This window comes from Cebus imitator, unplaced genomic scaffold (assembly GCF_001604975.1).
Source record: "Cebus imitator isolate Cc_AM_T3 unplaced genomic scaffold, Cebus_imitator-1.0 Scaffold200, whole genome shotgun sequence".
Taxonomy (NCBI): domain Eukaryota; kingdom Metazoa; phylum Chordata; class Mammalia; order Primates; family Cebidae; genus Cebus; species Cebus imitator.
In genome coordinates, this window is record NW_016107515.1 from 188,245 (window position 1) to 210,941 (window position 22,697).

The 22,697-nt window shown below is 50.5% G+C and overlaps 1 protein-coding gene across 4 annotated transcripts in view; it reads right to left on the reverse strand.

Moving 5' to 3' along the window:
- The window catches only part of ERGIC1 (endoplasmic reticulum-golgi intermediate compartment 1), a 123,265-nt gene that overhangs the window by 38,443 nt on the left and 62,125 nt on the right, over window positions 1-22,697 (reverse strand). For 3 of the 4 annotated variants that reach the window (XR_005203274.1, XM_037745419.1, XM_017547664.1), the window contains exons 3-5: window positions 16,883-16,955; window positions 5,400-5,494; window positions 464-588 (exon numbers count right to left, since the gene is read on the reverse strand). Coding sequence is in view for 3 of the 4 variants with exons in the window: in XM_037745419.1 (XP_037601347.1) it covers window positions 464-588; window positions 5,400-5,494; window positions 16,883-16,955 (293 nt within the window). In the remaining variant the exon portion in view is untranslated. Of the gene's footprint in view, window positions 1-463; window positions 589-5,399; window positions 5,495-9,034; window positions 9,217-9,734; window positions 9,810-12,204; window positions 12,281-16,882; window positions 16,956-22,697 lie in introns of those variants that run through there. The other variant, XM_037745418.1, reaches the window with a different exon arrangement.

A 22,697-nucleotide genomic window follows, 5' to 3' on the forward strand; every position in this document is an offset into this window, starting at 1 on the left:
GCTCATTCTAAATTTTTTTTGAGTGAATGAAACTGTATTAGCTCATTTAATCCTCACACAAACTTTGTGAAGTGGGTGGTGTCGTGATATTATTGTCACCGTCACATCCTCAGCCTAAGATGGCTCAAGTGACTTGTGGGGCCAACAGAGGGTACAGCTGGAACTTGATCGCAGCGCTGGGGGCCACAAATCCTAAGGTCTTCTCATCACTATCTCCCTCACTGGGGAGAAGAGTAGCTCCTTTCTGAACCAGCCATCAGGGGCTTAAAACCCCAGGGAGCCTGGACCCCCCATCCAGATTCTCAGCAGGAATGGCCAGGCAGCTGAACACAGACCCTTGCTTGCTGGGGGCTGTGTCAAGGTCAGGTCGAGTGAGGGCATACTTCCACAACCAGTTTCCAGGGAGTGGGGAGACAGCAGGAACGGGGAGCAGGTAGAAAGGGCTGAGGCAGGGCTTCCATACCTTGTTGATGCTGAACTGCCCCTCGAAGCGGCAGCCCGCCCCGTTGTTGAGTGGGATCTTCATGGAGTTGTCGATGTGGCCCACTTCATGCCTGCCCATCTCATCCTGAATGTCGAGCCCAACCACTGCGGGAGCCAAAGGGAGACAACAGTCAGAAACCCAGAGACATGGGAGGATGGGGGCCAGCCCCTCCTCTATGGGAGCCTTCGTGCATCCATTCCAGAGGCAGGCCGGGCCGGGGACCTCCAGGAGCTCATGATCTGGGGTCCAAAGACTACAGGGGACAGGGTAATGACTCTGCTAAATGCGAGGCCGAGGGGAGGTAGTGTATACTGGGGGTCCCTGGGCCACCCTGGGGTCTGCCATACTGGTCCTATGAATCTGGGTTCTGCCTCAGTGACTTAACCTCTGGACGTCTCAGTCTCTTTCTCTGTAAAATGGGGGTGACCATAATTGAAACTTCCTTGGAAGATTTTGAGGATTAAATAGCTCATAGGTGTAGAAAATGCTTAGGGTCTGATGGACGCTAGGTGGAAAGTGCTTAATAAATGTGAGCTCTTGTATCTCAGATAGTCTTTGTAATTTATCTATTTATTTATTTCTAGTCTTGCTCTGTTGCCCAGGCTGGAGTACAGTAGCACGATCTCAGCTCACTGCAACCTCTGCCTCTTGGGTTCAAGCAATTCTCCAGCTTTAGCTTCCCAAGTAGCTGGGATTACAGGTGCCTGCCACTATGCCTGGCTAATTTTTGTATTTTTAGTAGAGACAGGGTTTCATCATATCGGCCAGGCTGGTCTTGAACTTCTGACCTCAGGTGATCCACCTGCCTCGGCCTCCCAAAGTGCTGGGATTACAGGTGTGGGACACTGTTCCTGGCCTTCAGATGGTCTTTGGGTTCATGGGGTGAATAGGCTCAGGCCCCCATCCATTCATCCATCCGTCCATCATTCATTCATTTACTCACACATTCCTTTACCCATCGTCTATGTACCAGGCCCTGTTAAGCACCAGGGATGTGCAGAGGGAAAAGACAGGCTCTGACCTCTGTCGCATCACTGTGACTCAGATGGCTTCCCCATCTGTAAAATGGGCAGGCCAACGCCAACTGCATCCCCAGAGATGGCCCAAGTAGCCAGTGGGGAGAGGATCCCTGTGAACTATGGAAATGCAGGAATTTCCCTGGCAGAAGCACTGGAAAGGAGGTCCCATAAAGAGAAAGAACAGCTGGAAGCAATTTTAAAGAGGGCCAACCTTAAAAGGGAAAAATGGGAACCAACTCTGTGTTCCTCAATGAGAATGGAGAAGTAAGTGAGGACCCATCCATAGAAGGGAACGTGCTGCAGCCATTCAAAATGACCCTCACGAGTCCACAGGACATGGGAGATGCCAGCGCTATAATGCAAAGTTTAGAGAAAACACAAGCAGGTCCCCTTTTCGCTCAGCTGTTCCAATGCTGGCAGCCCTCTTTCCAAGTGCCGTGCAGCAGGTACAAAGAATGGGCTAAATGCAGGTGCACGGAGGAGGCTCAGCGCAGATCAGTGGCTGAGTCACTAGCACTGGGACATTGAGCAGGTTACTCAACCTCTGTGCCTCAGTTTTCTCTTCTGTCACAGGCTTATTGTGAGGGTTAAAGAAAAGTGAAACAGGAGCAGGCGCAGTGGCTCACGCCTGTAATCCCAGCACTATGGGAGGCCAAGGCGGGCGGATCACTTGAGGCCAGCAGTTTGATAACATGGCGAAACCCCATCTCTACTAAAAATACAAAATATTATCTGGGTATGGTGGTAAGCACCTGTAATCCCAGCTACTCAGGAGGCTGAGGCAGGACAATCACTTGAACCCAGCAGGTGGAAGTTCCAGTGAGCTGAGATTGCACCACTGCACTCTAGCCTGGGCAACAAGAGAAAAGTCCGTCACAAAAAAAAAAAAAAAAAAAAAAAAAAAAAAAAAAAAAAAGGAAAAGGAGGAAAACAGCACTTACTATGTGCTAGGCTCTTTTCTAAGTGCCTTCTATGTAAGAACACACCATCTAAACACCCCTGTGGGGAAGATAATATTATCAGTTTTGGCTGGGCGCGGTGGCTCAAGCCTGTAATCCCAGCACTTTGGGAGGCCAAGGCGGGTGGATCACGAGGTCAAGAGATCGAGACCATCCTGGTCAACATGGTGAAACCCCGTCTCTACTAAAACTACAAAAAATTAGCTGGGCATGGTGGCGCGTGCCTGTAATCCCAGCTACTCAGGAGGCTGAGGCAGAAGAATTGCCTGAACCCAGGAGGCGGAGGTTGAGGTGAGCCGAGATCGCGCCATTGCACTCCAGCCTGGGTAACAAGAGCAAAACTCCGTCCCAAAAAAAAAAAAAAAAAAAAAAAAAAATTATCAGTTCCATTCTACATTTGGAGAAACTGAGGCACAGAGCTCTCACAGCTAGGAAACACCGAGCTTGGAATAAAATCCAGGTGATATGCTTCTGAGCCCACACCCTTCAGCCATTCTGCTAGGACACCGCAAATCCCAATGCATTTAATACAGCCAAAGGACAGAGGACAGGGCCTGGCCTGGAAGAACGGAATGAATGGCAGCTGTTATTATTTTACTCATATTATGAGTAATATGAGAACAGCTCCAAGATACTAGCTAGAAAAAAAAAGAAACTCCAGAAGGTTCCCATATGGTAGGGTCCCAATTAATTATGTAAAAAGAAAAAAAAAATACCCAAATCCAATATACGTCCACAGACATGCACACACATGTAGGGGTGGGTACAGGGCCCCCACCTGCTAGCAGAGGTGTCCTTTGGGGAAGATGGCATGCTGGGACAGGAAGGGGGACAGGGGAGGGGGACTCTTGCTTTTTAAAAAATATATTATTTTTGTATTTTTGAATGCATGTCTTTTTTAAGATTAAAATGGATTCTTCTATTAGCTGTACAATGAAGAATATTATTTTTAAAAGCAGGATATGAGATCATACATGCAGCACGATCTCAGCTATGTTCAGAAACATAGAAAGGAAGGCCAGCTGGACAGAATGATGCCAAAATGTCACTGACACTGCTTTCAGGTGGCGGAATTACGGGTGATCTCTTGCTTCTCTGTGTTTTCCAGAAGTACAATGATGAGCATGCATTTTTTCCTATAATAAAAATGTGAAGTTCTTTTAAAGAAAAGCCAGAATGCTGAGCTGTAGCCGGGGTGAAGAGGTGGGGGATTCAGGTTACAGCCCCACAGATCCAGCAGGGCATGGCAGGGCACGGGGTGGAGGTTGCCTGACCCCTCCTGGAACCACGTCTCTTCCCTTCCCTACCCACTGGTCCTGGTCCTCTGGCCTGACTAAGAATTTCCTTGCTCCAGAGATACAGTCACTACTGAATGAGAATCTGCCAGATGAATTATTTTTCTAAGTGAAAGAGAAAAAATAACAAAAAATAGGACCGACCTATTTCAGGTTCCCTGGCTTGGGGCCCACCGAGGATTCTAAATCATGACGTAAATCTCACCAAAAACAGTGACAGGGCTGAGGCTCTCCCTATCTCTGGCGGGAGATGCACCCAGTGTTCTGCTCTCAGCCGTGTCCTTTAACAGGAAGAGGCGGTGGTGAGAGGAGGGACTGCAGCAGGCTCCATGCCACGCTGGGCAGAGGGATGGCTAGAACCCCAGTCCAGGAGAGGGCACCCAGTCCACTGACTGACAAGTCTAGGGACCATTGCAACAGATTCTCCCAAGAACCTCAGGCAATAGACATTACTAAGCCCATTTTGCAGATGAGGAACCTGAGGCTCAGAGAGGTCATCTTAGCCAAGGTCACAGTTTTAGTGAGCAAAGGAGCCAGGATCTGAATCCAAATCAGATTTCAAATGAGTTTTGTTTTATAGAAGTAATTCATTCTGGGCCGGGCACAGTGGCTCATGCCTGTAATCCCAGCACTTTGGGAGGCTGAGGTGGGCAGATCACAAGGTCAGGAGTTCAAGACCAGCCTGGCCAAAATGATGAAATCCCGTCTCTACTAAAAATACAAAAATTAGCTGGGCATGGTGGTGCACGCCTGTAATCCCAGCTACTCAGGAGGCTGAGGCAGGAGAATTGCCTGAATCTGGGAGGCGGAGTTTGCAGTGAGCCGAGATTGTGGCATAACTCCAGCCTGTGTGACAGGATCAAAATGCCATCTCAAAAAAATAAAAATAGCTATAAAGAAGTAATTGATATTTTGGTTAAAACAAAATAGGCGTGAAGTCAAAAAGGGAGTCAGCCCTCCCCTGTCGTAGACGCTCTTGAGCCTCGTCCTGCACTCTCTCACGGACAGTGTACCACTCTAGCTTCTGCAGATGTCGGCCACCAATGGCTCGGAGCTACACCCTTCTCCAGACGAATGCTCTTGGCTAACCAGAAGTCTTCTCACTTGAATGCTTGGGAGGTGATGTGACCCCTGCCACACACACCACTCTGCAACCATTACCCAATGACAGATAATAACGCCTGGTCCCATTGCTACTGGGTGTGACAAATGCTATGGTGTCACCACACCCCACAGCATCCTGTGAGATCAGGCTGAGTTTGGACCTCAGCTGAACACACATCTTTGCTTATCCTCTTGCACTACCCCATCCTGCATTTCTCACTCCCTTACAGCTTCCTCCCCTCAGCAAGTCCCTTGCACGAGGCTTTGCTGCAAAGCTGTAACATGACCATATGAGACACCCCACCTCCCTGCACCAGTGCAGCTGCTCTCCAGGGGTAGCCCCTGTGAGTAGAGTTTTGTGTTTTTTTATGCCAGAAAACCTCCAAGTGCATGCATACTCAATTATATTCTCCTCCAAAAAAGAGTAGGGAGAGCCATATGTTGGCTTGATTTGTCCTGGAGATCCTGCCATTCTGCACGCACACATTTGCCCAAAGGAGACGCCCTGCTGGAGGGAGGGGTTGTGTGGAGTACTCACACTCGCAGTGCAGATTGGGTAAACTGATGTTCAGACTGACGTCAATCTTGCCCCCGCTGTCCTTGTCTGGGTCATCGACGTAGAGCTCGTTCACACTGGGGGAAAGACAAGCATAGGAACCCTTGTTGAGATGGGGCACTGATCTCAGCTGCAGGGAATAGCCAAAGACCATATCATGTGGTGACCACCCCTTAGATAACCCAGACTCCATCTGGGCAGAGCCTGTATCTCCTCTGACCTCAGGTAGGGGTCTAGGCTGCACTCTCCAAGTACAGCCTTACCTCTCAAGAAGGAAGGGCTGGGCTGGTTGCGGTGGCTCGTGCCTATAATCCCAGCACTTTGGGAGGCCAAGGTGGGTGGATCACCTGAAGTCGGGAGTTTGAGACCAGCCTGACCAACATGGTGAAACCTCATCTCTACTAAAAATACAAAATTAGCTGGGCATGGTGGTGCATTCCTGTAATCCTAGGTACTCAGGAGGCTGAGGCAAGAGAATCACGAACCCAGGAGGCAGAGGTTGAAGTGAGCCGAGATTGCACCACTGCTTCTAGTCTGGGCAACAAGAATGAAACTCCTCAGTGAGCCAAGATCGCCCACAAAAAAACAGCCTGGGTGACAGTGCAACTCTCAAAAAAAAAAAAAAAAAAAAGAGGGGAGGGCTGGGACTGGGGCTGAGGAGAGAGAAGGAGTGGCGTGGGATAGTTCTAGTGGTAAGAGCATATCTTTCAGGGTCAGACAGTTTCATGTTCAAATCCTGGCTCTGGCACTTCCTATGCTCACCTCTGTGAACCCACCTGTTAGCAGGATGACACCACCCACTGCAAATAGGGTGGTTTGAATACCAAAAGGAGAAATAGGGGTCTTATGAGGGATCAGGGCCTGGCGCCAACAGGCACAGAGCACCTACGGCCTCCTCTCTTGAGGTCTCTTCCCCTCAGCTGGGAAGCCAGGAATTCCCTCATGCTCATCCCTAGGGGCAGGACCAGCTCTGAGAAATACCTGGATAGCTGTATGAATACCCTGTGGCTGCTGTAACATTATCACAAAGTGAATGGCCTACATGACACACATTTATTGTCTCATACCTTTGGAGGTCATTAGTCTAAAATGGGCTTTGTTCCTGGGAAATGCATTTTCTTGCCTTTTTCAGCTTCCAGGAGCTGCCTAGGCCTGTGGCCCCGTCTCCCAATTCCAAAGCCAGCAGTTTCCCACTTCTCTGACCTCCATCTCCCTCTTATAGGAACTCCTGTGATTCCATCTGGACCACCTGGCTAGCCCAGGATCCTCTCCCCATCTCAAGATCCTTCAGGTAATCACATTTGCAAAGTTCCTTTTGAATGCAAGGTAACACGGCCACACGTGTCAGGGACAGGGACCTAGACATCATTGGGGGCAGGGAGTCATTCTTCTGTTGACCGAATTGGCCATAGTTAGGGGCAGGTGGCTCCACAGACAGCCACATCACCTTGCTGTCAGTGGCACAGTGTTGGCATCTGTTAGCAATCCAAATCTGCTCAACAAATACTTTTTGACTACCTACTACCTGTCAGTTGCCAGAAACAGCAATGAATCAGACAGACGCTTTCTCTGCCTTCATCAAGCTTACAGACACAAGAACCAGACGTCACTCAGCTCCTAAATATGCCGCCACCCCCAACTCTGATGAGTGCTTTGACAAAAAGCTGCAGGGGGCCATGAGAGGGACTACAGGGCCACTGACCTTTGGGGAGAAGGGGCTGGGAAGACTTCTCTGAGGTGTGACCGAGGTCTGAGGGATGTGTAGGCATCATCCTGGCAGCATGTGCACCAGCCTGGAGGTAGGGAGGGCATGGCGGGTTTGGGGAATGGAATGAAGGTCACCGTGATTGCAGTGTAAGGGCAAAGGGAAAGCTGGCGTGTGATGCAGTCCAAGTGGGCAGGGCCAGTTCATCTGGGCTCAGAGGAGGCAAGAGGCCTTTAGACTTTTTTTCTTTCTTTTTTTTTCCTTCACCCCAAGAGGCCTTTAGACGTTTTTTTGAGACAGAGTCTCACTCTGTCACCAAGGCTGGAGTGCAGTGGCATGATCTCAGCTCACTGCAACATCCATCTCCCAGGTTCAAGTGATTCTCCTGCCTCAGCCTCCAGAGTAGCTGGGACTATAGGCACGCACCACCATGTCCGGCTAATTTTTGTATTTTCAGTAGAGATGGGGTTTCACCAGGTTGGCTAGGCTGGTCTTGAACTCCTGACCTCAGGTGATCCACCCGCCTTGGCCTCCCATAATGCTGGGATTACAGGCGTGAACCATCGCACATGGCCGAGGCCTGTAGACTTGATTTGAGCATAGCCTCGGGATCTGGCTTGCACTCTCATAGGCTCTCTCTGGCTGCTGCGAGGAAGGCCCACTGGAAGGGCTGCTGTGCAGGAAGGAGAACAGGAGGTGCATGACGGGGTGGGATGGGAATGGAGAGGAGGAGGGATGCAGGAACCCATGTAGAGCAGGCGGGACTTCCTGATGAATGGGACTGGGGGTGAAGTGGGGTAAGGCGAAGGAAGAATGCAGACAGACGCTGCATTTTTTCCAGGACCCATCCTTTGGGCTTAGAAGGGGAGCAGGACCAGCAGGAGAGAGAGGTACCGGGTGCGGGAGGCTGTGCGGAGCCCAGGTGTCTTGGAGGCATCCCTGAGGAGCTGCTGGATGTTTGACGGCCACATCTGATTCCCAGATAATGCCGGGCCTAGGGAGCAGCGCTTCGTGTGGCTGGGCTGTGATTATTTTAAACATGTTTAGGTCCCTTGGGTCCAGTCCCTACACTGTAAAATAAAAGATAAGTGGCCTATCTAAGCAAGTAAGATTCCAAGAGAGCTTTGTAAATGGCCACATCTTAGGGAAAGAGTAGGACTCAGGCAAAGGAATTTCATTTTTACTAAGACCACATCTTTGCACCCTTAGCACCTGGTGTGATGCTGTTCACCAGGAACAGTGGCCTCTGAAAGACACCCGGGCTTGCTTCTCTGTGGGGCCCACAAGGATCTTCCCAGAGACAAGAGCGCAACGAATGGACCTCCACCGGTTAAGTTACGCTGGGGGAGCCCTACTACAAGCATTCACACCATCTTATGTGCTCGCGTGAAATGCCCTCAGCCCCATCTTAAAACAAGGGAACAGGTTCAGAGAGGGTGTGTCCCATCCCCAGGGTCACACAGCAGGAAATGGCTGAGCTGGAATCTCAACCCGGGCTTTCCACAGCTCAAGCTGCCGCCCAGCCCTCTCCTTAGCATTGGGGTCTAGGAATAAAATAAGAAGGGGGGGCCTGGCCTGGGAAGCCTTAGCATGGGAGAGAGGAGACACAGGCCTGCACTTGACCTTGCTTGTACTGTTGGCCCCGATCAGAGGCCACCAAGAACAAAGGAGCTGGATGGAGAGGGGCAAACAGGAGCCGAGGAGGTTATGCCCAGGAGGAAAGGGCTCCCTACAGCCAAATGCTCTGCCCTGGCCTTCAGCGCCCAATTTCTACCCCAGCCTTAATTTGCAACTCTGGAGAGCTGTTGAGTAATGAGATTGCTGGGTGATTAACACAAAGTCAACTAAGGAGAGCCTCAGCTTCCCTTCCTAGCCAGGAAGCCACCTGAGACTCTTTCTTGAAGCAAATCACCTTTCCCACCTGGCGAGGCTGTGCCTCCGCACAGCACTGAGGCATTGTGGGATGATGTCATCCACTGGCAATCCTCTGGAGGTGACCTCAGCCAAAAGCGAGGTGAATCCCAGGTGTGGCGCCAAGGTGAGCTCACATAGAAGGCCCCAGGAAGCCTCTCCCAGGTGTGGGTCCCTGTCTTCCTAACCAGAATAAGCAGAGAACAGGCTCTGCAGGGCTAGAGGGCCACCCAGAACAAGGGGGCCGAGGTGCTGGGCAAGGACAGCCTGGGGAACTCTGGCCAGGCTGGTTATGTAAGCCTAGAACTGGCTGCTCCCAGGCTTCTTCCTGGAGGGCCCCCAGGCTGTGGGATAAACACATTCAATCACCTGGGCCTCCTGATGAGGTCAATACGGCCACCTTCGTGTCCAAGGCAAATGTTCCAGGACTGCTGGCTTCCTGCCGCCCCGGCCAGCGCCACGAGCCCGCCCACGGCCACCCCACAGCAGGGGCCTGCCAAGGCTAACAGACTTCATTGGCTAGGGCTGAACTGATTTTAAAAGGCCAAAAGGCTGCCAGAAATCAACCCACCCGGAAGAAAAAGAAATGTTTTTTTGTGGATTTACTGTGGTTTGAGGACTCCCGTGGGCCTGACTCCCCTGTCACCAGTGTGGGCAGTGGGAAGGCCTATGGAGGCAGTGGCAGACGGGTGTGGGCTCACCTCCTGGCTCTGCCACTTGGGAGCTGGGAGACCTAGGACACAGTGCTTCACCTCTCTGAGACTCAGTTTCCTCATCTGTAAAATTGGAAAAACTTTCGATCAGTTTGAAAATAGGCAAAATTAATCTATGGCAATGGAAGTCAGAATAATAGTGGCGGGGGTTACTGACTGGGAGGGGCTCAAGGGAACCTTCTTTGGTGATAGAATGTATTATGCCTTCATCAGATGGTTACAAGTGTAAACACAGGTGAAAATTCATCAAGCCTCTATCTTAAGATTTACGCACTTTGCTTTAAGTAAGTTACACATACCTCACTAAACTAAGAAAATAAGAAAGGAAAGGAAGGAGGGAGAGAGGAAAGGAGAAAGAGGAAAGTAAGGATAAAGATTCTATCTACTTCACAGGGCGCTGGAAGACTGCTGGGTCAAGCTGCTGGCTGCCCCAGGGCAGGAGAGTGAGTGTGAGTCAGTGTGTGAGTGTGAGTGTGTGTATGTGTGTGTGTGTGTGTGTGTGTGTGTGAGACTCATCTTTCTAAAGGGCTGATTCCAGGCTCTTCTTGGTAAAGAAAACAGAGCAGGGCTGGGGAAGCCCAGGCTACCAGGGTTCAAATCCTGGCTCTCAGTCACCTCTTGGCTGGTTGACTTGGGCAAGGGGCTTCCCCTCCATCAGTTTCCCCAGATGTAAAATGGGGACAATTGCAGTATCTATGCCATGGGGTTGCTGAAAAGATCAAATGAGAACAGGAACAACGCTAAGTGTGGTCTTAGTAAACAGTAAGTGCTCAATACATGTCCACTGTTTTTATCATTATTATTAATATCGATGCTCAATGGGTCGATCCAGTGTTTAACGAGGGTACTGTTCTCCTTTCACGTCGATGAAACTGGGCTCGGCTGGCTAAGATCAAAGGACCAGGAGGAGGCAGAGGCAGGATCTGAGCCCAGGGACAGGAGGCCCACAGCCCATGCTCTTTCCAAGGCATTGCACTGCCTGCATGGGATGGGAATCAGTGAAAAATTGAGAGGCCAGTGGCCCTGAAGTGGACTGGTGATGTAGGTGTCCTAATCCTTTTTCGTCACCTCCAGGTGTGCCCCTCCCCACCATGGCCCAGGTGCCTGCAGGCTACAGGTGTGCTTAGGCGTTCGCTTGTATCTGTCCCACAAGCCTCCCCCACCCCTGTCACCATCCCCAGGATGAGGGCTCCCTGCGCCTCAGCACAGAGCATGTTCTCACAAACTTCTGTGGAATGAGCCCAAGTGGAGGAGGGAGCCCTCAGCAGAACTCCAAGGATGCAGGAAAGGCGCATGCTGGTGGAACACACGGAGGCACATTCCAGGTGGGGCCAGATGGCGTCAGGGAGTCAGGCCCAGCGTGGCGACTGTGTGGGAGGGTGGGGGGTGTGGGTGGGCAGTGGCCTTGTAGGGAGAGGTACACAAGGGCGGGGAGGGTGGGAGGCGTGGGTGGGGGGAGTGTGAATGGAATGTGGTGGAGGGCCTTGAAATTCTAGTCTGAGGCATGAAGTCCAATGACATCTATACAAAACAATTTTATTTGCTTTTAGAAGGGCCCTTAAATAGTTCAGATTCCTGCCTGAAGTCTCTGACCTCCATGCTTCAAAATTTGATCAAATGGAAACTTACGCAGCAGTGAGGCCAGCAGCAAGGGTTTGGGGTGGGGTGGAGGGAGGGATGGAGAGTCTGCAAGCACGCACTCCGGAACCTTGAGTTTCAGATCCTGACTCGTCCAGGTAAAAGTGTGTGTATCTATTACCAACCAGGTGGATGTCGAAAATACATCCCTTGACAGCCAGCTGCCAGGTTCTACCCACCCCTGCTCCAAAGCCAAAGTCCCAGTGCCCTCGGCCCCTCTGCCTTGGCTCATCACCCAGCCCCCACCAGGGTCCTGGCCTGGGGGTGGCCCCACGCCAAACCCACCTTCACAAGAGGTGAGCTGTCTGAGGCATAAACCCATCACTCCACGCTCAGACGCCCTCAGGCCTCCTATGGCTAACAGCAATGTCCTTCATGCTTCTTAATGCGACACCTGGGGCCCTCTACCCAGCCTGGCCCACAACCCAGGCTCAAGGCAGGCAACAGAGACTTCCAGCTCCCCCTCCTGGTTAAGCTACTGCTTCCCACTCCAGCCTCCTACAAGGAGCCTGTGAGAACATGATTCCAGGTGACCTCCAAGCTCCCACCTCCCGGGCTTCCATCTGCCTGCTTGGCCACCTCACCCTAGAAGGGTGCATCCATGTCCTCCAGTCAGCTGTTCTGACCAAAAAGCAGTGGCTCCCATGAGCCTGGGGCCCCAAAATGCTTGGGGTACAACAGAGGAGAGGTGCTGAGTCTGGGCTTTAGCACCCCAGACCTGGATTTGACTCCACTTCCACCACTTACTGCTTCATGTGGATTTGGCCACCTGGTGCCTCAGTTTCCCCAGCCGTAACATGGGGAGCACAGTAGTAGTTACCTTAAGGGGTTCTATGATGATCAATGAGATGACCATTATGAAGTGCTGACCTGCCGGGCACAGTATGCACGCCTATAATCACAGCACTTTAGGAGGCCAAGGTGGGACAATCACTTGAATCCAGAAATTAGACACCAGTCTGGGAGACCCCTGTCTCTACAAAGAATTAAAAAATTAGCCAGGTGTGGTGGCTCATGCCCATAGTCCCAGATACTTGGGAGGCTGAAGCAGAAGGATAGCTTGGGAGGTTGAGGCTACAGTGAGCCATAATTCAGCCACTGCCCTCCAGCCCGGGCAACACACGAGGCCCTGTTTCAAAAAACAAACAAAAAATAAAAATAAAGTGCTGAGCTAGGTGTTAGCATGCACATAATAAATCCATGAGTTATATTATGGAAGGTACCATAAGTATATTATGTTATAAACTATCAACGGGAAGTTCCAATTACTACATTTTATTAGTATAAATCTCATGAGGTTAATAATTATTGAGAGTAGTCAGAGACTGGGCAGTCACAGGCTGGAACATTCTGTGGCCAGGTTGCCTGAGGAGGGGCCTGCTCCCTGAAAACACAGTTTCAGAACACTCTGTGGGGCCTCTTTCCCAAGGATAATTACTGGCCTGTCCAAAGCCAGGTTGGAGCCCAATCACCCAAACAAATGTGCCTCCCACCAGGCCCAGGCCAGAATAAGCATCTTATGTCACTGATAACACAGGCTGGGGCTGGAGCCATGTTCATCCAACCAACGGTGACCTCATTTCCTTAACTTACAATCTGACCCGCTGTAGCCACAAAACTGTCACAGAGGGCCAGCCACCCAGAAAAAGAGAACTGTGACCTTCAGTTCTTCCCAAACTGGCAGGGCTTTCTAGGGGTCACAAGCTTCTGACAACTGCCCCCACCCCTAGGCTTTGTACCTCTCCCCAAAGAGGCGATGCTTTCTCCTCCTGATTGCTCAGGAAGTCCTAAGGCTCATCCTGAAGAGTCCTTTAGGGCAACTCCTGCACCTTGGTAAGGAGGCAGCCAGGGAGAAGAGGGCATCAGGGTCACTGGAGGGCATCTTCATCACTGGAGCCTCTGGTCTTAGCTCCGGACAGGTCTCTCTATTCATCCCTGCCTCCCTCCCTTTCTCCAGCCACTGACTTAGCACAGGGTTGGACGCAAGGCAAATGCTCAAAAAATGTCCCACGTTTTTGCTGTTTTTTTTCTTTTCTTTTTCTTTTTCTTTTTTTTTTTTTTTTTGAGTTAGGGTCTTGCTCTGTCTCCCAGGCTGAAGTGTCATGGTGCAATCACAGCCTACTGCAGCCTGGATCTCCTGAGCTCAACTGATCCTCTGGCCTTGGCCTTCCAAAGTGCTGGGATTACAGGTGTGAGCCACTGCACCTAGCCCCCTTCCTCCCCTCATCCCTGAGCTTTGTACTTCTCCAGGGACTCGGTGGGGTCAGAGTGCCCAGGCTGACCCTGGGAGAGAGGGAGAGGAAGTCCTGAAGCAGGGGAGCGGGGAGCAGTGGGAACACACTCTGCTCTTCAGAGAGAAGCCGCCCTGCCCTTGGGAAACTGCATGAGTTGTCTGGGCTTGCTGGAAGGGCCCTTCCCAGTGCTCCTGGGCACTCTGCGGGTGGGGCCCCACCTGCTCAAGCCTCAAGCCGTGACATCAAAACTCGCTTGTCTGTAGCCCACTGCTTCAGCGCCCCACCTCATGTGGGAGGAGCTGGGGAATGCCACCCCACACGCTTTCAGCAGCGGGCAAGAGAGGCGTCTTAACTCAAAGAGGAAGAGGGACAAGGAATTCACATTCACTGAGTACTTACATGCCCGGTGTGGAGCAGCCTTGAAACCTTTTTAGAGTTAGATGCAGACTGTGTATGAAATGAATAAATACACGAAGAGATATGGACCTAGTGATATTAAAGTATATCCGGCACTACATTAAGTACCTTTCAGCTAAAGAATCCTGTTTGATCCTCCCAAATATCACCTACCTGCAGCTGTCTCATTTTCCGCCTCCTGCCCTGCTTTAGTTTTGTCTTTGGAGTACTTGCCCCTGATCAATATAGTCTAGTCTAGTTTGTGTTGACTGTGCCAACCACCAGCATTTTCAGCTCCTCCACGTGTGACGCCACAGAGCAGCGAGTGAGCAGACCCGGCCCTGGGCTCCACCAGCTCGTCATCAAGAAGTGAGTCCCAGGCCCGACGTGGTGGCTCACGCCTGTAATCCCAGCATTTTGGGAGGCTGAGGCGGGCAGGTTATTTGAGGCCAGGAGTTAGAGACAAGCCTGGCCAACATGGTGAAACCATGTCTATACTGAAAATACAAAAATTAGCTGGGCACGGTAACGGGCGCCTGTAGTCCCAGCTAGTGGGGAAGCTGAGGCAGGAGAATCGCTTGCACCTGGAAGGTGGAGGTTGCAGTGAGCTGAGATCACGCCACTGCAGTCCAGCCTGGGCGACAGAGCGAGACTGCGTCTCAGAAAAAAAAAAAAGAAGTGAGTCCCAATTCTACCCAGCAGCGTAGAGGGCCTGGCCTGTCTCCGTCCTACCTGCTCTACCTCTTACCCTCTCTGCTTGCTTGCTTTGCCCTGGCTGATTGCCCTTCTTGCCTTTCACGTGCACCAGGTAATCCCTGCCTCAGGCCCTTTGTACGCTGGTGCTCTTGCCCACAACACATAAAGCCTCCTGCCTGGTCTTAGTGGATGTCACATGTGTGCTTCTCTCACCTTGCTCAGAACGTGACAGGCCTGCCAAGTCAAGCAGGTCCCCTCCTAGAGTAGGGTACAGCCTGCAGAGGCCAGCGGGTATCTGACATACAACAGGTACCTCACAACATCTGCAAGTCTCAACCTCTTGCTGTTCTCCCTGCTCCTACTTCTGATTCATGATAGGATGATCCTAAGATGTCCAGTGGCCAGTCGTGCAGAGGAGAAGATGCTTGACTTGCACACAGTCATCTCTTGTTAGAGGCCTGGGGGGAATAAAACCCCTTCTTTGAACCCTGCATGGCCACAGGGTCATGTCTTGGGAAGCAGATCCACCTCTCCCAGAGCTGAAAGGGAGCCCTGACTTTGGTCTACAATTTGGCCACCAATCCTGAGACCCAGAGGGGTTCGGCAACTTGGCTTGGATCACACAGCAAAGTAGTAATTAAGCAGAGACCTGGCACTGGGTCTCCCAATGCCTTATGTGGTGCTCTTCCCACAACTGTAAAAGGTCCCTTGGGCTTTGGTGCTATCAGGGTTAAAACAGAATCAGAGTAACTAGGAAAGGCAAACTCTCCCACCAGGGTAGGGCTGAGAGGTATACCCAGAAACAAGGCAAGACCAGCACTCCCATCTCATAGGCCTCTCAGCGTGCTGATCAAACACACGTGGGCTTGGGACACAGGCAGGCCTGGGAGCCACCTCCTGACTGTGGCTGTGGGCAGGTCCCTCCATCTCCTTGGGCCTCAATTTTCTCTTCTATAAAGAGGGGGCAGCTCCCTCCTGGGGCAGTTTGAGAACTAAAGGCGGTAATGCTTGTGTAATGAGAGTCGTCCTGGGGCAAGCAGCTATGTATTTAGTCTCCTATTGTCTTGTGGCTGAGAGGAGGCAAAGGAAACTTAAGAAATCCCATTAGTGAAAAAGAAAATGCCAGTGCTGAGCAGGAGAGTGGGTGGCCAGGGCTCAGCACCGTGATGACTTTCCGGGCTGTAAACACAGAAACGAAGAGGCTTTGAAGCCTCAAGCCAGTGCCAAAGGCAGGAAGCTCCTGGGTCTAATTCCCTCACAGAGGGGCGTCCGATGAGGTCGTGACTGCATAATTCCAATGGCATTCTGTTACACACCCCCCAGAGTGTTTACTAGGTTATCCAGACAAGAGATAATTCTAGGAATCAGGGATGGATTAACGCTGCGTCAGCCACTGCCAGGAAGTCCACACCAATTCCTCACCAAGTGTGGGCCTGAGAAATGGGAAGGGGGTTAGTCCAGGAGCCCAGGCTCTGATGTCAGCAACCTCGCCCCCTCCGGTAGGAAGCTGTGCCTGTTAGTTTCTCTGAACTCTTCGGCTCTACATCAAATGACCCTGTGATGATTCAGAGGGAAAAAAGCCCACTAGCCAAACAAAGGGATGGCAGATTATTTCTGTTCATCTGCGAAGCCAGGGGACCCCCACCGAACGGAACCAAAATGTTCTCTTCAACTTTAACAAGCCAATATTCGCTTTTGCTCTGACTTTGAAATCCTTTTAAGAAACAGAAGAGCAACCAATGCCATAGGCTTGGAGACAGAAGTTGGAAGGTTCAGAACTTTCTCTCCTTTTTAAGAAACCTCCCTCTTTTTTTTTTTGAGACAGGGTCTTGCTTCGTCACTCAGGCTGGAGTGAAGTGGTGCAATCTCAGCTCACTGCAACCTCCATCTCTTGGGTTCAAACAGTTCTCCTGCCTCAGCCTCCCAAGTAGCTGGGATTACAGGCACCTGCCATCATGCCCGGCTAATTTTTGTATTTTTAGTAGAGACGGGGTTTCACCATGTTGGCTAGTCTGGTCTGGAACTCCTGACCTCAGGTGATCCACCTGCCTCAGCCTCCCAAAGTGCTGGGATTACAGGCGTGAGCCACTGTGCCTGGCCAAAGACCCCTCCCTCTTCTTGTATGGGGTACCAGAACGTCCTGGAATGCCCCATCGGGGAAGTATGACTTACACTTCTGTCGTTATAAATCCGGTGAGCTCCGAGAGGAAGAGGAAGAGGATGAAGAGGCAGCAGCAGATGGAGACTGGAAGAAACAGAAATGCAAACTGCTAAGGATGGTGTGCACCAACGAAGGGAGGCCAGCCTAGAGGGGAGAGGAAAGAGGCCTCAGGACAAGGGTGTGGGGGCGTGCCCACAGACCCTCCAAAGCCCCTTCTGACTGGAGCCTCAACATGAAGCAGCCCCGCCTCCTGCCTTTGGGGTACCGCTCTGACCTCCAGGTGTGGATCAACCTCCCAACACGGGCCATCCTCCTGGGGCTGGCCCTGCTTCCTTTCAGGAGAGCTCTTTAATGTAGAGGCCAGCCAAATGTAGAGGCTGCAAACCAGTGGCCCACAAATGTGTTCTGTTTGGCTCGAGTGACAACATATTTCACAATTTGGAGTCCACATTGAACAATCAGCAGATTTCACATAAAAGGCCAGCTTTCTGGCCTCTCCAGGATATCCAGCCCTTGTTCCCACAGAGGTCTGAGCCCACCAGTTTGCCATAGGCCCCTTCACCCCCTCTGCCTCTCTGGTTCTGAGGTTGAGGCAGAGAGTCTGCTGCTGTGTATCATCACCCTCTGTGGTGCCATCCATATGGTGCCCATGTCCTCAGAAAGAGAAAAATGAGGCTACAGACAGGGGTGCTTCAAGAGAAGAAACAATTATTTATAGAAGTGAAGAATGGTCCAATATGTTTATTATTTATTTATTTGTTTGTTTGTTTTTAAACAGGGTATTGCTCTGTCACCCAGGCTGGAGTACAGTGGCACAATCTCGGCTCACTGCAACCTCCACCTCCTGGGTTCAAGCAATTCTCCTGCCTCAGCCTCCCAAGTAGCTGGGATTATATGTGTCCGCCAAAACACTCAGCTAATTTTTGTATTTTTAGTAGAGGCAGAGTTTCGCCATATTGGCCAGGCTGGTCTCAAACTCCTGACCTCAAGTGTTCCGTTCATCTTGGCCTCCCAAAGTGCTGGGGTTACAGGTGTGAGCCACCGCCCCTGGCTGGTCCAATATGTTTAAAATGCAGAGAGTGTAGAACAGAGTTCTGGGGCCGGCCATGTCAGTTGTCTTTATCTCATCTGCCTGGCCCCTAAAGACACCGGAGTTTGTGGACCCTGGAGTCACTCGTTGGGGGCAGGACATAACAAATGCCTCAGGGTGCAGCCCTCAACTGGGCTCAGCAGCCCCATCTCCTGACACTCCCCGCAATGTCCAACCACCCAGTCACACTGAGCTACATGCTATTCCCTAAATATGCGTTTCATTTCTGATCCTTTGCCTGGAATCATCATCCCTCCTCCTCCATGCTTATCCTCTCTGCTTGGTGAACTCCTACTCACCCTCCCAGACCCGACTCAAATGTCCCTTCCTTTGGGAACATTCCCTCACTCCCAGAGGTAGAGCCGGTCACTCTTCTCTCTGTGTTCCCAGCCTCTACTTGGACATGTTCTACATCTTATTGGTTATCTGTGGCTGTTTCTTCCACTAGACTGATATCCAGAAAGGCAAATTCTCTGGAGTTCCGGTTCCTGGCCTGGAGCTGGGGACATGGGAGCCACCAATTGTGTACAGCAGGGAGTCAGCTCCTGGGATACAAAATGAGGGCTGAATACACCACACCTGAGCTTAGCCCAGAGGAGCTTAGTGGACAAGGGCTCACAACCCAGGGCCACACTAGGGCCCCACTGCTCACCTGCTGCATGGCCCTAAGTGAGTTGTTCACCTCTTTGTGCCTCCACTTTCTCACCTGTAAATGGCAGCAATGGCAGTACCTGCCCCATAGGGCTGCTCTGAGGATTTCAATAACACAAAGTCTGGGCTTGACACAGAGTCTGGCAGGTAATAATTATTTGAGCATCAGCTCATAAGTAGGACTTCCATCAGAGAGTTGTGGGAAGGGTTTGTTGATCTGGGGAAAGTGATTCGACACATTGGTTAACCCTTAGTTTCCTGCAAAGAAAAGAGTTCCCAGTTTCTCTTGCTGATTCTGCTACGTTCTCAGCAGCCTGCACCTGGACTGGCAGGGCCAGCATCATGGAGCCAACAGTCAGTTATCTCTATTATTTTTCTTTTATACAGAGTCTCGCTCTGTTGCCCAGGCTGGCGTGTAGTGGCACAATCTTGGCTCACTGCAACCTCCACCTCCCAGGTTCAAGCAATTCTTCTGTCTCAGCCTCCTGAGTAGCTAGGACTACAGGCAAGTGCCACCATGCCCAGCTAATTTTTGTATTTTTAGTAGAGATGGGTTTCACCATATTGACCAGGCTCGTCTGAAACTCCTGACCTCGTGATCTACCCACCTCCGCCTCCCAAAGTGCTGGGATTATAGGCATGAGCCACTGCGCCTGGCCCATCTCTATTATTTTTCTTAGACCATATCTATTTATGTATATCTATCTCCTTATCTACCTGTCTAAAACAAACAGCCAAACATTGATCCATTGATTGATCTATCTTCAAAGGAAATAGCCACCTATCTGTCTGTCTTCAAAATGAACAGCCAAAGATGCATTCCGAGTGAAGGGGCACGAAAGACAGTGTTTGCTGGGCCCCTACTCTGTGCCCTGTCGTGAGTGCATTACCAGATGTCCCGTCATCTCACACTCCCACCCGCCTTGAGAGGGTGGTGCCCATGGGAGGGGTATGGAAATGCAGGCACAGCAAGACGAGGAGGCTACCCCAAGGCTTCACCGTGTGGAGGCAGGAGAGGCAGGACTGGAACCTGTGTGTTTTCGAACCAATGCCCTGAGAAAAGGAGCCTCATGAACGTAGGCTCCAGGTGAAGGGCAGGATGTCCCAGACCGCTGACCAAGTCTCTCCAACCACCCTAAGTCATGGGAGATACTAGAATTACTCCCAATTTCTCCCAAACTTTGAAAGAGTTATACTGGGGAAGCATTTACAAGTTTTACCTAAAAAAAAAAAAAAAAAAAAAAAAAAAAAAAAAAAAAAAAAAAAAAAAAAAAAAAAAAAAAAAAAAAAAAAAAAGTATCATCAGCACTGTAAGACAGAGGAACAAAAAAAATTTTTTTAAAAGAGAAAAAAATAGGTAACAATGCATATTATTTAAAAAAAAAAAAATCCAGCCATATAAAAAAGTGAGTCTCTCCTGATCTGCAGCCCCTGATTCCCTGTTACAGTTTCATGTGTCCATCCATGGACATCTAAATAAATAAATAGTCCCTCTTTCCCCCTAAACAAACAGCAGCATAATGGGCACACTCTTTTCTACCATGTTTGCTCACTCAGCAATCTATGTTGAAACAGGCTCCATATCAATTTACAGAGCGGCTGTGTTTTGTTTTGTTTTGTAATGGCAGAGAGATTGATTTCAAATGTCTTCTCCAACTGTTGAACAAATCCACTGGAAGAGATCAGCTATCAATCCAAATTTCCTGGCTCCTGTTCTTCCCTTTCTCACCTGCAAACTGAGACTATTCAACCTCTTGGAAAGCTGAGCAAGCAAAACATCCTTCCTTTGGAAGCTTGCAACTTTCTGACCGGATCATTTAGGACCCACATTTCAGAATCATCTGCACCCTCCTTCCCCAAGCCCCAACAACCCGTTGGACGTTGTAATGATGAACGGGCACAAAACAGGGAGTGCTGCCAGGCCTGGTGGCTCACACCTGTAATCCCAGCATTTGGGAGGCCTCGTTGGGTGGATCACTTGAGTTCAGGAGTTTGAGACCTGCTTGGCTAACAGGGTGAAACCCCATCTCTACTAAAAATACAAAAATTCGTCAGGCACAGTGGCAGGCGCCTGTAATTCCAGCTACTCGGGAGGCTGAGTCAGGAGAATCACTTGAACCGGGGAGGCAGAGGTTGCAGTGAGCTGAGATCACAACATTGCACTCCAGCCTGGGCAACAAGAGTGAAATTCCTTCACAAAACAAAACAAAACAAAACAAACAACAAAACGGGAGTGTTCACGAAGATCGGTGCTGACAGCTGCCTTCTGTGCTCCATGCCTATAGACATGTCCCAGGGTTCTAATTCTATCCATACCGGAGCCGGGGGAAAGGCCTCCTTCTGAAATCTGTGCTTTTTCGAGGCTTGGACTGAGGCATGATCAGTCCAGCAGGTTGACACAGTAAGTGCCAAGTCTGATTGGTAGAGACCCAAGTGGTCCAAAGGTCCCAATCACACGTGTTCATGGCATGTGTTACCCTTACCCCAGATAGCGGAGGAGGACAGAGACCAGGTCTCAATGCCACTGTGGCCTCAGGCACTAGCACAGTGCCTGGCTCAGAGGAGGTGCAAAATAAATATTTGTCGAGTGAATGAATGAAAAACATGAAGGGAAGGTAAAAACTATTTCAACCAGAAAGGCCTTTTGATACTGAAGGCTTGATGAAGGTTTTCCAGTCCATGTTTGGGCAAGACTCTAAGGCTCTCTGACTCCAGACGTCTTCTGAAACTGACTCAGGCGTTGGACAGTAGGAATGTGACCCCAGGAGAAGGCGTGCTGGTAGGAAACCTGGTACGGCCAGCCAAAGGGGGCACTGGACCTGAGACCCAAGGCTCTGAGAGGCCAAGGAATTTGTCCAAGGTCACATAGTCACGTAAGTGGAGGAGGCAAAATTTAAACCCCGAGCTGTGACTCTCCAATGCCCTAATCTTTTCTTCGGTTCTTAATAGCACCTACCACAGAGTAATGAAATGGAGTGTGTCCGAGTCGGCTTGCCCTGCCTGGCTGCGAGCTCCTCAAGGACAAAGACGGAAGCCCGTTCATCAGCATAGTCCCAGGGCTTGGCATGGCGCCTGGCCCCAGGACCTGGTTAATAAATATTTGTTCACTAAATGGTATCTAAGTGCTGGCTTCCTATGCCTTACGCCTTTCCTTTTGTGTAAGGAAATTTGCTGTCTCCTGTGGTGGCTAAAACTGCCTATCAGACCATGTCCCTGGAGAGCCCTTTGGCAGGACCTTGTAAGTTTCAAAACACACATACTCTTTAACCCAGTAATTCCTCTTCTAGGGAATTACCTTACAGAAATAACTGTAAAAGGATACAAGGATGTCCAACAAACCAGAATGGGGAATGTCTACCCTTAGAGGGCTGGCCACAAGCCCCATAGGTCAGCCAGATAATAGAATGTGACACAGCTGGAAAGAAGAATGTGGTGGCTGTTTATCTGCTGGCAGGAAAGGTGCCCAGCATGTATTAGTGGAAGAAAGGCAGGGGAAGAATGGTGTGCAAAGTATGCTCCCTTTTGTGTTTCAGACAGTGATATAGGTATATCAAAGCCTAAATAGGCTGGGCACAGTGGCTCACACCTGTAATACCAGCTCCTTGGGAGGCCGAGGCAGGTGGATCACTTGATGTCAGGAGTTTGAAATCAGCCTGGCCAACATGGTGAAACCCCGTCCCTACTAAAAATACAAAAATTAGCTTGGCATGGTGGCAGGTGTCTGTTCTGTAGTCCCAGCTACTAGGGGAGGCTGATGTGCAAGAATTGTTTGAAGCTGGGAGGCAGAGGTTGCAGTGAGCCAGTATCACGCCACTGCTCTCCAGCCTAGGGGACAGAGCAAGACTCTGTCTCAAAAAAAAAAAAAAAAAAAAAGCCTACATATTTTTTCAAAAACTGTAAAAAAATATACACCTGACTGTTAAATATTCCAGATGAGGGAGAGACTGCAGAGTTGGAGAAGAGGGAAGAGGGTGGAGCCATTGGTGGGCGGTAGGAATGGGGCAGCAAGCCTCATTTGAATTTTTTGGATCAGGTTCATGAACTAACAAGCCTCTTTCCTCTCACGGTCCCCTCCACATCCTTTC